The sequence below is a fragment of the Podarcis filfolensis genome, assembly GCF_964270895.1.
Source record: "Podarcis filfolensis genome assembly, chromosome: 10".
Classification (NCBI taxonomy): domain Eukaryota; kingdom Metazoa; phylum Chordata; class Lepidosauria; order Squamata; family Lacertidae; genus Podarcis; species Podarcis filfolensis.
Window position 1 is genome coordinate 7,584,157 of NC_139612.1, and position 16,200 is coordinate 7,600,356.

General features: G+C 42.9%; 1 protein-coding gene across 3 annotated transcripts in view; it reads left to right on the plus strand.

Moving 5' to 3' along the window:
- The first annotated feature begins 584 nt into the window (after positions 1 to 584).
- PIK3CG (phosphatidylinositol-4,5-bisphosphate 3-kinase catalytic subunit gamma) overlaps positions 585 to 16,200 on the plus strand; it is a 32,129-nt gene continuing 16,513 nt past the window's right edge. Inside the window, exons 1-4 of one of the 3 annotated variants that reach the window (XM_083574973.1) lie at positions 585 to 1,517; positions 10,009 to 12,000; positions 15,786 to 15,851; positions 15,969 to 16,194. In XM_083574973.1, the coding sequence (XP_083431099.1) occupies positions 10,021 to 12,000; positions 15,786 to 15,851; positions 15,969 to 16,194 (2,272 nt within the window). In that variant the 5' untranslated portion in view covers positions 585 to 1,517; positions 10,009 to 10,020. Of the gene's footprint in view, positions 1,518 to 6,715; positions 6,770 to 6,883; positions 7,035 to 10,008; positions 12,001 to 15,785; positions 15,852 to 15,968; positions 16,195 to 16,200 lie in introns of those variants that run through there. The other 2 variants (XM_083574972.1, XM_083574974.1) reach the window with 2 other exon arrangements.

The window sequence follows — 16,200 nt, forward strand, 5'->3', positions numbered from 1 at the left end:
ACTGCATTCAAAGGGGCTTTACTCCCAGGTCAGTCGGGTTAGACTGGAAGTTGTTACATGGAAGGTGTCATGGGCTTTGAAGACACTCGAACTCAGGACGCAAGGGAGAAACGTGCCAAGAGGAAGGCAGACTTGGCAAATCAACTTCCGCCCGGAAACCAATGTCCCCACTGTGGAAGGACGTGTGGATCCAGAATTGGCCTCCACAGTCACTTACAGACTCATTGTTAAAACCGTGTTTATGGAAGACAATCTTACTCCACTACAAGTGATCGCCAAAGAAGAAGAGGAATAAATGGAATGTAGAAATGCTTACTTCTGATTAAACATGCACAAGGTCAGGCTGCTGAAAAGGTGGCAAGTAAGTTTTAATTATTATTTTGTTTGTATCCCTGTTTCAAGAGACAAGCAAGTGCATCTCCAGGCTGCAATGCAGAGACCACTAACTTGAAACCTGCCTTGTTTTTGCCTCTTTGTTTATTTGGGTTTTAACCCTTTATTGTTGTATTATTTTGTTGTTAGCCGCTCTTAGCCCGGCTTCGGCTTGGGGGGGCGGGATATAAATAAAAAATATTATTATTATTATTATTGTAAACCGCCCAGAGAACTTAATACAATTGGATAGTTTAGAAGTGTAACTGCTGGTGAATAGGCCAACTTATATGTTTCCAACTTATCTATTGGGTGGATAAGATAAATATGCAATTGTAAGGACCTTCCCTAAGAAAGAATGCTGTGTCTTCCTAGGGAAGAGTCGGAATCTTCAGTTTGTTTTTATGCGTTTTTATTATTATTTAGGCCTCACATAACTTTATTCAGTTGTGCACGAATTCCTTCCCTTTCTAATGTTTTGTGTTTTAACTTCTGTTTAAGAGAGGATCCCTTCCTGGCTCTCCGACGGGTTCGCATTTTTATTTAGCTCGTTTCTTCCGCGAACTCGTCTGGGCCTCGGACTGGCGGCCCTTCCTCTGCCCTGGACTCTTCACGAGGCCAAACTTTGCTTTTCGCCCCACGACAGACAGTTGAGGGCCGGTGAGGAAGACAGCTCCTGCCGAACTTGTCCGCGGCCCTGGGCGGCCTCTCCGCGCCTTCGCTTCCGGCCGGTGAACGCGACCCTCCTGCGGCCCCGGCCAGGCCCTGCGGCGGCCTCCCTTCTGGCGGATCCTTTCCCCTCAGAACGAGCCGCTCGGCGCTGGCTCGGGCCTACCCTCTTCCCGCCTTTCCTAGGCCGCGCTGCCTTTCGCCTTTCGGGAGGAAGGGGGCGAGAGAGAGGCCTCCGCCGCCGCCTGGGCAGGTGCTGGGCAGCTCCCGCCCTCCGGCCTGAAGGAAGCCGAGGCTCCTCGAGAGGCGTTTCTGGGAAGGGCCCTGCCGGGGCAACGAGAGGACGCGGGGGCAACCGAGCCGGCCGCCGGCCATGTAAACAAGCGCAGCCCTCGCTGCGGGGCTCAGGCAGGCAGGCAGGCAACCTGCGTGCGCGGCGGAAGGCAGGCGGGCTCGCTCTCCCCTTGGCGGCCTCAGTAAGTAGAGCGAGGAACCGGGAGGAGGAGGAGGGCAGCGTGCATGTGTGGATGCGTGGACGCGTGTGTGCTCGTCGCCCTGCTCCGACGTTCTCTCTGGCGGCGACTTCCTCCTCCTCCTCCTCCTCCTCCTCCTCCTCCTCCTCCAGAAAGTCGTACCTGCCGCTCATGCAGCTCCTCACCTGGAGGAGGAAAAGCAGCAGGCAAAACTCTTCGCCTAACTTTGGGGTAGTTGGGTCTCTCCGTCTCGCGGCCGTGAGAAAACTTTGCTAAAAAGTTGAATGAGCGGTTGGGCCTCTCTCTGGTTTCGTGTTGAAAATTAGTTTCATTCTGGTGCGCTGCTGCTGCAATAGGGAATTCGGGGGGAAAGAAGAATAATAATAAAGATGGATGTTCTAAAAATTAATGGTTGGAAAGGTATTGTGTCAAAAAGGCACGCACACACACGGAGGTTTTGGTAGATGTAAATAAAACTTTTTGCTGATTAAGACACTCCCCCCCCCACAAATTTTTCACTGCTATCCCTAGTCTCAAGGAGAGTAAGAAATAGATTGTGAGAATAGTTCAGTGTTTTTGTATTGGAAGTTATTACAAATGTAAAGGGCACAAAGTGTTTTAGACGCTTGCTGTGCATTTCTAAGGCTTTTTGTAGTCTCTCGAACTCTGCCCCATTATTTTAGGCTCCCGTTTAAGCTCCTGTTCCTGGAAATGCCTTTTCAGGGAAGTTTTTAATGTATGATATTTTAGTGTTTTTTGGTTTCTATGGAAGCCGCCCAGAGTGGCTGGGGAAAACCCAGCCAGATGGGCGGGGTACAAATAAATTATTATTATTATTATTATTATTATTATTATTATTATTATTACACCAGCAAAAGCTCTATCCAAGGGATTGTGGAGAGAGGTATAAGTATTTGCATGGCTAGAGATGGCATACATTAGGGCATGGGCGAATGCCCTATTTTTGAAACACAACTCTCCTCCTGCTTGGGGTTTAGGAGATGTCAGGCGCGGTTTTTTTGGAAGTATATTTTAGTAATAAAAAAATTCAAATGAGCAGTAGCATATTCGAAGTTATTTGTGTGTTTTAACATTCATTTCTACAAATGAAGACCAGTTTCCTCCTTGGTCAGTCTGTCACACTTACCAGTGTTCAATGCTAACTTCATTAATGTTTTTCACAGCACGTTAGGGGCACAAAAGAGAAATGTAGTTTTGCAAAAATCATGTTTAATAGGGGTGTTCAGCGGCTCTGTATAAGCTATCACAACTCAAACAGGTGCCTTGCAGGTGCTTTTTCTTGCCTAAGTCAAATTGTGGCTTTAGCAAGGTGTTCTGAGTTAGAGCAAGGTCTCCCTGAAGGCCTTGTTTTTCTCTGTTGGTTCGGGTCACCAAAAAAGCAAATTGAAGCAAATTGAAATTGATGAAGGAGATGCCCTGTGAATTGAAGTGCAGGAGAGGAGTAGCTTCTTTTGATGAACAGATCTAGCTTTTCATTGGAGGCCGTTATTTTACCAGGGCTCTCCAGTTACTGTACAGTGCTTTTGGGAGATGGATGTTGACATAAATAATTTGTTCCATGTGCTTGTTGCAAGTCCGTCCATTCCCTGGCTTATTGTTCCAGGCACATGTGAAACTGTCAAAAGTTTCATATGAACATAACCATGAGTAAGGCTTTTCTCTTTATTATACACTGTTTTATTATCTTAACAATTCAGATATACTTAAGGCATTGCATGAACCAGTTGAAAGCCAAAGCAGCTTAATTGCCAGATTGTTGGGCCCTGCATGGTAATGCTGGAAACAATACATGTTGGTTTATAGGTTCCCTTGTCAATGGAGTATCTTGATTGATTTGTCAGTGCCTTGTCTCACCTTACGATGAAAACAAGCATTGCTATGGCAGTGAGGATTCCTTGGCCTTGGTGCAGCAGTTTGGTGGTTGCAAAGATGAAAAGGACTAGGCTCCAGTGTTTGAGATCCAGCAGACCTTTTGGTGCATTGAATATGCTTCAGATACATAGTGTGGACCTGCTAACCAGTGATGAGAGTAGCATCCCAGGTTAGATAAGAATTGCATCACTCATATGATGAAGATGGATGTTCTGCCTTAGTAGCTGAGCGCGGGATCTTTCTGTATCCCTGTCAATTGCAAGAGATACCGTATTTTTCGCTCTATAAGACGCACCAGACCACAAGACGCACCTAGTTTTTGGAGGAGGAAAACAAGAAAAAAAATATTCTGAATCTCAGAAGCCAGAACAGCAAGAGGGATCGCTGCACAGCGAAAGCAGCGATCGGTCTTGCTGTTCTGGCTTCTGGGATAGCTGCGGAGCCTGCATTCACTCCATAAGATGCACACACATTTCCCCTTACTTTTTAGGAGGGAAAAAGTGAGTCTTATAGAGCAAAAAATACAGTACTTAGCATTCACAGCCAAGTGCAAAGCAGAGTAAGGACCAGCTTTCAGACTTAAAACATTTTAGTTACAGCTTTTAAACGAATCATCACCTACTCATTTTCTTTTCCACCACATGCTTGTCTCTTTCAAGGCACAGCCAGAGTTCATGCTCAGCGAGAAGTGGAAGATGTTGAGTGGCTTTAAATTACTGATGTTGCTGCTTGCCCCGCCTCTTATAAGGTAGAAAACGTGGCTGAAATCCTTTGCTGTCAGGTGCCTGCTAAGTGGGCTGGATCCAAATGAGTTCAGTGCTGTGACTGCACATTGTCTTTTGTTTTGTTTTGCTTTGTTCCCTTACAGAGTTGCCCTTGCAGGTTTTTATGTCAAGAAAATACTTTCTGTGAATATGGCAAATTGTTTCTACCACAAAGATTGTTTCCCTCCCCCGCCCCAGCAGAGCTTGTTAGCTTCAAAGCTCATTCTTGACTCTGACAGAATTTTACTAATTGACGAAATCATTAGAGGTGACTTGGTTCATCTTAACAGCAAGCACTTTTTTTTCTCCTGGGAGAATACAATGTTTCAGTGATGTTAGCAAATTCCATAGTTCAGGACAGCAGTATTTTGGGACAGCAAAATATCTTCTTGCAAGTAGGCCCTCTGCAAGATTTCGGGGGGGGGGGGGAAGGGCACTCAGATTTGGGTGGGAATAACCAAAATGCCAATACATGTCATTGTGGGTGACTAGCTGTCTTGGTCTAGACTAGTACCCATCAATAAAAAAGCACATGTCTGGAACCTGTAATAGTTTTATTAAAAGACTGCAGATCTTCTCATCAATTGATGGTGTGTACCATCTATATTCTTGCAGGCCCCAAAACCTTCCCTCCATTTTTATTTCCCAGAGCAGTAGATGCTTGCTCTATTCCAATGATCTTGGTGCTCTGCATCGCTTCTGTTACTAATAACATATATCAAAAAGAAGCCCAGTTCCTCCATTTGTTGACTTCCTTAGATTGCTTGCTTAAAAGAGGAAATACTGGTTCATATAACACTAAACCATTCACACTTTTTGGATGACTTAGACTGCATACGCACCATAGATTTAAAACACATTGCTTCTTAAAGGAATCCTGGGAACTGTAGCTTTGTGAAGGATAAACTATAGTTCCCAGGATTCTTTTTGGGAAGGGGGTGGGGAAAATGTACTTTAAATGTATGGTTTGTATGTAGCCCTAGTGGCTTGCATGCTCCTCCCTCCTTGAGCCATGCTTGCTTTTAGTTTCAAATAATCTTGGTGTAGTGAGTCCTAGTTAGCAACAAACAGTGGTTAGCCAAGCTAGTAGTTGCTAGCCAAGCCAGCTGCATACCATAAAGGTATGGGTAATCAAGCAGCTTGTTTTAAACCAGGATTTCTGGCTCGCGCATAAGTAGCAGTGTAGGATAGGAGCATGTACTTCAGTTCAGTTTGGCTTGCTGAGGCTTATCAATGTGATGCTCAGCTTTGGTTTAGTATAATAATAATAATAATAATAATAATAATAATAATAATAATAGTTTAATAATATATTACTTTTACCCCGCCCATCTGGCTGGGTCTCCCCAGCCACTCTGGGTGGTTTCCAACAGGAGATTAAAAATACATCTAGTGTTAGATCTGAACCAGCCCATTTTACAGCTTAAACAACATGGTGTGTATTTATCCAATTACAGTGGTACCTCAGTTTAAGAACAGTCCGCTTTAAGAACGATTTGGTTAACAAACTCTGCAAAACCGGAAATAGTGTCTTGGTTTGAAAACTTTACCTTGGTCTAAGAACCTGAAGCTGAGGCTCCAATACTTTGGCCACCTCATGAGAAGAGAAGACTCCCTGGAAAAGATCCTGATGTTGGGAAAGATGGAGGGCACAAGGAGAAGGGGACGACAGAGGACGAGATGGTTGGACGGTGTTCTCGAGGCTACCAGCATGAGTCTGACCAAACTGCGGGAGGCAGTAGAAGACAGGAGAGCCTGGCGTGCTCTGGTCCATGGGGTCATGAATAGTCAGACACGACTAATGATTAAACAACAACAACAAGAACGGAATCCGAATGGTGGAAGGGCACCGGCGGCGGGAAAGCGTGCCTCAGTTTAAGAATGGTTTTGGTTTAAGAACTGACTTCCGGAACGGATTAAGTTTGTAAACCGAGGTACCACTGTACTGGTTGTTATTATCAACAAGTTACTAGCAGGCCAGTGTTTCTCAGACTTTGAGCTTGGTTCCCCCCCTTCTAAGCTTGATTTAACATCTAGCTTCCCCAACCCAGTAGCAATAATTTGTTCTACACATAAGCATGTTGTGTACATTCAGCCTGCTGCTATGTGCAAGGATCTATGGGTGGGCTCATGAATCCAACATTGGCATTAGAAAAAGAATAGGACAGAGCATCTCTGATCCCTCCTAAATTAACACATAGGGAAGTGCCATTAGTACAAAGCAGATGCACTCTGCAAAATGTATTGGGATGGGTCAGACTTCTAGATCCAACATGATCAGGGAGGACTCTCTGTCAGGGGGCATTTAACCCAGCTAAATCTTGGTGGCGATTGGGAGGAAGGCTGCACCTGCCTCAGAGTCGGATCCCTCCCTGGAACTTCATAGAATCCACTCCAAGTGTTCTGTGCCTCCCAGGAAGGCATAGTGCAGTTGGTGATCCACTAAGAATAGTTTATTACCAAATATGATTCATAGTCTGCTGTTTTCCTTTATGCTGAATTAATTCATTTCCTATTTATTCTTTTGGACAACTTTTAGCATATGTCTCCACATGTATGCGTGAAAAACCGGTTCCTCTTTTAAAAGTTGCTATTACGGTAAGCATGTATTTGCTCGCAACAGGAAAAGCATCAAATATATATATATATTGCAATCCTCTTTATAACCAAGTGGGTTAAAGCTTCCTTCCTGGTTACTAGAGCACTTCCTTTGCATCTGCTTATGAAGACAAACAAGAAAAGCGGAACAGCCTACACAAACTACTCTTCATGTTGTGAATGATTGTCATTTTAAAGCAGCCAGACTTAAAATCTGTACAGATGAGTCTTCTCCAGGAGCTTAGTTTCTGCTTTGCAGTTGGGGGTAATGTTTTGTTAAATGTTGCGTCCGTGTTTTAAAGTGGTGTTTCCTATCAGTTGGCTCTTAGAAAACTAAGAATGCTGTTCAGTAATCTATGCCCTCCCATTTCGGTTTGCTTGTGTTCCCATCTTTCTTTTGAAAGCTTTCTGGGGAGTTAAAGTCGGGGAAGGGGTTACCGACAGGTAGGTTTGTGCATTTAAAATCCATTCTGAAAAAAATGCTATTGTTGAGCAACACAGTTCTATATAAGAAGGGGAAACTAAACCAGGGATAGTCTAGCTTGGTTAACTTTCATTTTATTTGATGTAGCAGAATTGAAACAGTAAGGACATTAGCAGATAAGGGGAAAGACAGAATGTACTTGAGACAAACTGGGGGAGAAATCCAACCTTCTCTGCTTCTGAGCTCCCAGAAGGCATGGTTGGCTGCTCCTTGAAAATAATATACTGGACGAGATGGTTTTAGGTCTGATCTTAACTATGTTGTTGTTATTGTTGTTTTAAAACCCTCTTGCCTGTGCATTTCAGATCTTCTGTGGAGTCTTTTTACCTCTCTTTGACAAGCTGTGTTATTGTTTTGACAATGCTTGTGTTTTATTGTAAATGTAGTAAATATAGAGAGATATACATGGGACAGCTAAATTATTAAGTACATACTTTCTGATCTGCATACTGATTCAGTTAGTGAGTAAAGGCATTGTTAGATATTATTGTTATCCAGGAACACGAGGCTGATAATTCAAGAGTGCTTCTAGGGTTTTAGCATATCTAGGAAAGGTTGCCAACTTAAATATTTGGAAAGGTTGTGCTTAATTTCCTATTAAAGAAAACTGACATAAATTGTGGTGTTGATGGGATGGGAAAGAATATTAACATCTCTTATGCAGGGCTGTAAAAATATTTTCAGTTTCCAGGCTTCAGCTTTAGTATTTTAGGAGCCAGAATAAAAACTGTGTGGCTGAGCACAACCAAACCCTGGGGATTTTTTTTTTTTTAACTTTGGGTAATTATCACAATAGCCTAGCAAACATTATTTGAGTGAATGGCTTGCGACTTATAATTTAACATTATTATAATGGGTGCTTTTTTGAGTGCTGACTATGTTTTATTTAAGAACCAACCAAGCAGAAAGTCTAAAATTAAAAAAAAAAAGGTAACTGAAGCTGCTGAATAGCAGAGAAAATGGTTCCAAAAATGGTTCTATTCCTGAAGCTAAGCAGGTTTTGGCCTGGTCAATATCTGGATGAGTATCCTGTTCTTCCGTTGTTTGCACAGTCTTTCCCTTGATCTGGAATTTCTGTTTTAGTTGCTGTGTGGTGTTGTTAATGAGTTTGCTTTATTGTATATTTTAACAATTTAAATGTTTCTGTAACTTGCATTTATACTTTGCAAATGGCTTAGAAGCCTACGTATGAGTTTGTTGATGATATAAATGAAATAGAAAGCATTCACTCAACCAAGAAAGAATCTCTTTAACCTTGAGGTTTAGGGTTCACAGACTCAAATCTGAAGTTTGAAGATCAGTATAGTGTTGTGGTACAATCTGAAAGCTTTTCCATATGTCATCTGCTGCCGTTATGAGGCAATAGATTATATATAAAAACCCTATTTTGAGTTGGATCTAGCAAATTAAAGAGCTCCTTTCATTGACAGAAGGGATTCTGATCCAGTAGATCAGTGGTTTCCAAAGTAGGTGGTACCACTCCCTGGGGGGCAGTGGGATTACCAGGCACTAGGAAGCAAGTGTGTGTGTGTGTGTGTGTGCTGTAAGTAAAAATGACTATCAGACTTTGAAGAGCTGGTTTCACTGGTTTAAATTCAATTTTGTTGGATAAAATAAAAATTCACTGGATTTTCAATAAATGTAAAATTAATGTTTACTGTTTGAATTTTATTGGGTTATTATCTTCCCTTGGGGGGAGGGTGTTCAAGCTGCTGTTTGGAATAATGCTTTTCATAGGAAATTTCATAGGACAGGGGGCATTGAAGCAAGGGCATGGTGGTCCAAAAAAAGATTGGGATAAACTCCAGTAGAGGCTCCCCTTCAGCTGCCCCTTGCACCAGGGGGCAAAACAAAGACCCAGTTTGGCACTCCCCATGCACATTTGCGTACACACACAGGCTGGGAACCTCCATGGCACTTCTCTGAAGTCTTCATCTGGGGCAGAAAACCCAGCTAGCCCCCACCCCACCTTGTACTACTCCCACCCTATCCCAGATGGTACCCCAGCCCTCTGATATGCTTTCCGAAGGGCATGGGGTGGCTGCAGGGGAAGGTGAAATCAGGAAGAGTTGTGTCCTCTGCTACTAAGAGGAGAAATCCATTAGTGGAACTCCACTTATGATTAGTGCGGATACAACCCATTCTATCCAGACTTTTTGGCTGGGTTGCATCCAATTTTTTCCTGAACTTAAGCTGTTTTAAATACTATTAAAGGAACTCAAAGGGACTTAAAAATGCTTTAACTTTGGCTGGCTCGTGTCTGCTGTCATTTATGTAAACCTGATGGTGATGATTGAATTCAATGAAAATGCAGCAGAAAAAAAATAACTGAAAATTAAGCAGAACTATGCTGATAACGGGACACGGGTGGCGCTGTGGGTTAAACCACAGAGCCTAGGACTTGCCGATCAGAAGGTCGGCAGTTCGAATCCCCGCAACGGGGTGAGCTCCCATTGCTTGGTCCCTGCTCCTGCCCACTTAGCAGTTTGAAATCATGTCAAAGTGCAAGTAGATAAATAGGTACCGCTCCAGCGGGAAGGTAAACGGCGTTTCCATGCGTTGCTCTGGTTCGCCAGAAGCGGCTTAGTCATGCTGGCCACATGCTGTACGCCGGCTCCCTTGGCCAATAAAGCGAGACGAGCGCCGCAACCCCAGAGTCGGTCACGACTGGACTTAATGGTCAGGGGTCCCTTTACCTTTTTATGCTGATAACAAAGGACTAAAAATGACCTGCTCTTTTCTCTTGTGTTCCTAGTCTTCCTGTGGTATGGAGTTGGTGAGCAGTGAACAGCCTGTTGTTATGAGAGACGACAACAAACGAAGAAGGAGAAGGATGAAGCCACACTCCACAGCAAGCAACTTGTCTTCAACTGAATTGATATCCATTGAGTTCATTCTACCTACAAGCAACATGCTAATAGATATAGCCAGCAACTGTACAGTAGAGCAGATGAAAGCACAAGTTTGGATGCGAGCAATAGAGAGGAATCAGACCTCGGATTTCTACCATAAATTCACTCCGGATCAATTTGTTCTTCAGTACCAAAAGAAGGGACAGTGGTATGAAATTTATGACAAACATCAAATAATACAGACACTTGACTGCATATTGTATTGGAAAGTGCTACAGAAGAAAGTGGGCAAAATTCATGTGATCCAAAAGCAGAAGCCCACAGAGGACGTTCAGAAGTTTCAAAAGCAACTCAATTATTTGATTGGCTATGATGTTACTGATGTCAGTAATGTTCATGATGACGAGCTGGAATTTGCTCGACGCAGGTTAGTCACTCCACGGACAATTGAAGTAACCTGCAGAGATCCGAAATTGTATTCAATGCACCCTTGGATTACCTCCAAACCGCTTCCAGACTACTTGCTTAGTAAAATTGTCAATAATAATATTTTAATAAATATACACAGAGGAACAACTAGCCAAAAGATTAAAGTACCTATTGAGGACAGTCCAGATCTCATCCTTCAGAGTTTTTTCACCAAAATGGCAAAGAAGAAATCTTTGATGAATATTCCTGAAGATTACAGCGAGCTGAACTTTGTTCTGAGGGTGAGTGGCAGGGATGAGTATATTGTAGGAGACACACCTCTCAAAAACTTCCACTGGATAAGACAGTGCCTCAAGAATGAGGATGAAATTCACCTGGTTCTTGATGAGCCACCGGACCCAAATCAGGATGAGGTGCAAAAAGAGGAGTGGCCCTTAGTGGACGACTGCACTGGAGTGTCAGGATACCACGAACAGCTGACAATAGATGGCAAGGATCACGAGAGAGTCTTCACTATATCATTGTGGGATTGCAACAGGAAGTTCAGGGTCAAAATAATTGGCCTTGATATCCCTCTGCTTCCGAGAAACACAGACCTTACTGTATTTGTTGAGGCTAATATTCAACATGGCCAGCAGCTCCTTTCACAGAAAAGAACTACAGCTAAACCATTTACTGAAGAAGTCCTGTGGAATACTTGGCTTGAGTTTGATATCAAGATTAAAGACTTGCCCAAAGGGGCACTTCTGACCTTGCAGGTATATTGTGGCAAGGCACCGGCTTCGTCTGCAAAGGCCAACCTCCATTTGCATGATTCCCCAAGTTCTGACGCTAAATGCAAAACCCAGCTTCTCTATTATGTAAACATTTTGTTGATAGACCACCGGTCCCTGCTGCGGACTGGTGACTACGTGCTTCATATGTGGAAATTTCCAGGCAAAGGGGAGGATCAGGGAAGTATAAATGCTGATAAGCTTACTTCAGCCACAAATCCAGATAAGGACAATTCCATGGCTGTCTCCATTGTCCTGGACAAATACTGCCACCCCATAGCCTTGCCCAAACACAAGATAGCATCTGATCCACAAGCGGACAGGGCCAGAGCTGAAATGCCCAACCAACTGCGCAAACAGCTTGAAGAGATCATAGCCACTGACCTGCTTAATCCACTTAGCCCTGAAGACAAAGAGTTACTGTGGCATTTCCGATATGAAAGTATAAAGCACCCAAAGGCATACCCTAAGCTGCTTAGCTCTGTGAAATGGGGACAGCAAGAAATAGTAGCTGAAACATACCAATTATTATCCAAGAGAGATGCTTGGGACCAAAGCACCTTGGACGTTGGATTGACAATGCAACTTCTAGACTGCAACTTTTCCGATGAAAATGTGAGAGCGATGGCGGTGCAAAAACTGGAGGGTTTAGAAGATGATGATGTTCTTCATTATCTCTTGCAGCTAGTTCAGGTATGATGGATATTCATTCCATTTTTTATTTTCTTTTTAAGGGAACATGAAAAGCTTTGGGCAGCATGATGGGCATACATCTATTGCCTGGTGCATCTGAATGTGTGAACTGATCAGATTGCCTTTCAGGTCGCACTCAGTTGGAATGAGGAATATTTTTCAGCTTGAGATGGACATTCTGTTCTGAACAACCTTACAGGGGGGACATGCCAATGGTGGGTGGGGCCAGAAGTAAAAGTGGGTGGAGCACTTAATGTAAATTTCACCTTTATACAGGCTAATTTCCACACACACTCACACACCCCTCTCTCTGTCCTCAGTCCCGGCAAGCAAGAAGCATTGTTAGGGTTCAGTGACACATTTCATCCAGGCAAAAATCCTCAGGTTGACTCCTGGACTTGAGATTCTCCAGTACAGTGGTACCTCGGGTTACATACGCTTCAGGTTACAAACTCCACTAACCCAGAAATATTACCTCAGGTTAAGAACTTTGCTTCAGGATGAGAACAGAAATCGTTCAGCGGCGGCACAGTGGCAGCAGGAGGCCCCATTAGCTAAAGTGGTGCTTCAGGTTAAGAACAGACCTCCAGAATGAATTAAGTTCTTAACCCGAGGTACCACTGTACAGTGGTACCTTGGTTTACGAACTTAATCCATTCTGGAAGTCCGTTCTTTAACCAAAGCATTCTTAAACCAAGGTGTGCTTTCCCATAGCAGTGGGGGATTCAATTTACAAATGGAACACACTCAACAGGAAGCAAAACATGTTCTGCTTCCAAGGCAAAGCTCACAAACCAAAACCCTCCTTCCGGGTCTGAAGCGTTCTTAATCCAAGTTGTGCATAAACTAAGCTGTTCTTAAACCAAGGTACCACTGTACTAAGTGATATGACTTATCTCATGTCTGTTGTGTCCATTCAGAAGTGCAAGTTTCCAATTGGTTTTGCAGACATCCATTGCTCAGCATAAATGTATGGAGTAGTCAATATATCCAAAGTTCTCTTTTTAACCACAGAATCTTTGCCTGTGTAATAGTAGTAGAACAGCATTCTAACCAACCAATGTGCTTTTGTATACCTTTATCCCCTATAGGATTCTTGTTTTGCTGCTGGCTTTTCTTTGTATATCAACCACCTTGGTGTATCTTCTTGAAATGAAAGGAAGTAGATCAGTTGTTTTAATAATTCCCAAGGGCATAATTTAAAGGAGGGAAGTGCTAACTTCTGTTTAGGTCAAAGTAGCCTGTGTTGCGCTAAAAAATTACAATTCCTCTTGTCAGCTGACAAATGTACCCTTGGTGAAAGTGCCCCAATGTGGTAAAATTGCATGTTACATCTTAAAATGAAATGTGTTTCAGAACACAGCAGCTTCCTGGCTTGTCTCTGTGCACACATTTGCAAGGTTCTTTTAACACAAGAACCCTGTGGATAAAAGTAATTTTGTGTTAGTTTATTATCCTCAAAAAGTAGTCACATGAATTTGTCTATTATCAGGGCTTTGGAGATTATGAAATTGATGGACCAAGTGGCTCTTTACTCTCCTATTATAAAAGGCAGAATGGTGAGGAGTGGGTTTGCAGTGAGAAATAGAATAACCCCTGCAATTGCTCATATCACGTGGTCTTGTAACTTTTATTGGCAAATGAAGTTGCTTGATCATAAGAAAATGATGAAAATGCTTTTGCATTTGGTGAGAATTCTACTTTTGACATAATCCTGTCTAACACCCCCCCCAATATTTCATTTAGGCTGCAATCCTAACCCCACTTACCTGGGAGTAAAGCCTGTTGAGTTCAGTGGGACTTCCAAATTGGTGAACAACAGATCAAAATGCAGTAGGATAAAAACACATCCAAATTTACTAAACCAAGACAACAATCCATCAGTCTAAACAGCTGGATTGTGAAATCAGGGAACTCATCTATTTCTCATCAATTGTGATAAAAAGGGAGAGTCAAGCCAGAAGAATATAATTTCTTTTTTTGATGGAGTTACAAGCTTGATGGATCAGGGGAATGCTGTGGACGTAGTGTATCTTGATTTCAATGAGGCTTTTGACAAAGTCCCCCATGATATTCTTGTGAGAAAGCTGGTTAAATGTGGGTTGAATGAGATAACTGTTAGTTGGATTTGTAGCTAGTTGACTGACTGAACCCAAAGAGTACTCATTAATGGTTCCTCCTCATCCTGGAAAAAAGTGAAAAGGGGGGCACTGCACAGTTGTCCTGGGCCTGTTGTTGTTCAGCGTCTTTATAAACGACTTGAATGAATGAATTGAGGAGATGCTAATTAAATTTGCAGATGACACCAAACTGGGAAGGGGTAGCTAATGCTGCAGAAGACAGAACCGGAATTCAGTATGACCTTAACAGAGACTTGGACCTAAACTAACAAAATGAAATTCAATATGGACAAATGTAAGGTTCTGCACTTAGGCAGAATATAAGATGTGTGACACCTGGCTTACTAGTAGTATATGTGAAAAGGCTCTAGGGGTCTTCGTGGATCACAGGCTTAACATGAGTCAACAGTGTGATGCGGCAGCAGCAAGTAAAAGCTAATGCTATTCTAGGTAGCATCAACAGAGGTACTGTATAGTGTCCAGATCAAGGGAAGTAATAGTACTACTTTATTTTGCCTTGGTCAGACCACACATGGAATACTGTGTCCAGTTCTGGGTGACACTGGTGTGCAGAGGAGGGCAACTAAGATGATCAAGGATCTAGAAACCAAGCCTTATGAAGAATGTTTGAGGGAGTTGGCTATGTTTAGCCTAGAAAAGATGAGACTAAAGGGAGATAAGATAGCCAACTTTGATTATCTGAAGGGCTGTCACATGGAAGATGGAGCAAGCTTGTTTTCTCCTGCTCTAGAGGGTAGGACTCAAACCAGTGGCTTCAAGTCACAAGAAAGGCGATTCTGACTAAATGTCAGGAAGAACTTTCTGAGAGTACGAACTGTTTGACTGTGGAACGAATTCCCTCAGGAGGTTGTGAACTGGCCTTCCTTGGAGGTTTTTAAGTAGAGGTTGGATGGCCATCTGTCATGGATGCTTTAGCTGAGATTCCTGCATGGCAAGGGGTTGGACTAGATGACCCTAGGGACCCTTCCAGCTCTACAATTCTATGATTCGCTCCCCCCACAGCTCATGGGACAAATTTGACAGGGGGTGGAGCTGTCCACCTGTCAATCACCTGAGGACACATTGACACCAGGTGATTTTATATTTTTGCCTGCCGCTTTCAAAGCACTGCCTTTCCCAGTGCTTTGTCAACCAGCTGACTGGTGGTGCTTGCAAACTTGCTTTTATCTGTCCCACAGTTCAGGTGTAGGGCAGCTTGGCTGAAAGCAACTAAAACATCATTATTTGCTCTGGCATTTCCAGGATGTTAGTTGTTGACAAGCTACTAAGCTGTAGCTTTGCTAGAGCTTTAAGAAGTGGTCGTTTTACTTTCGTATTTTTATCTACTCTTGTTCTGTCTTGCCACGCTTAGTAAAGGGAAGATGGGTTCTGAGTCAAAATGGTCTTCATGTTTAACTTTCCCATTGTGTATTTAAAAATTAAAGCATAATCAAGCCCATAAACAAATTGTATGTGTGTGTATTCTATCCTGCTGTGCACCCCACCCCTGGTTATGGTCACCTTAATAATCTTACATTGTATTTGACATTAATGGTATGTAGACCAAAAAAATTGGAACTGGAAAGAAAAGTTGTCTTTGTCTCACATACTGCACAGAAATTAAATGAAATCAATCTCCACTTACTTTTGTTATCTGTTTTTCAGGCTGTGAAATTTGAGCCTTATCATGACAGTGCATTAGCCCGATTTCTTCTAAAACGAGGCTTAAGGGTGAGTATTCTAAACTCCTTCAAGAAAATGAAATGTGCAAATACCGCCAGAATTAAGACTTTTTAATTGAGAAGATAATCTCATCTTTTAATACGTTCTCTTCCTCCCACTCAATAGAACAAAAGAATAGGACACTTTTTGTTCTGGTTTTTGAGAAGCGAGATTGCGCAGTCCATGCACTATCAGCAAAGGTTTGCTGTGATCCTGGAAGCTTATCTGAGAGGCTGTGGCAAAGCCATGCTGCAAGACTTCATGAAGCAGGTTCAAGTAACTGAGCTGTTGCATAAAGTGACCATGGACATGAAGTCAGTTTCTGCGGAAAAGCACGACGTCACACCTCAAGGTACGT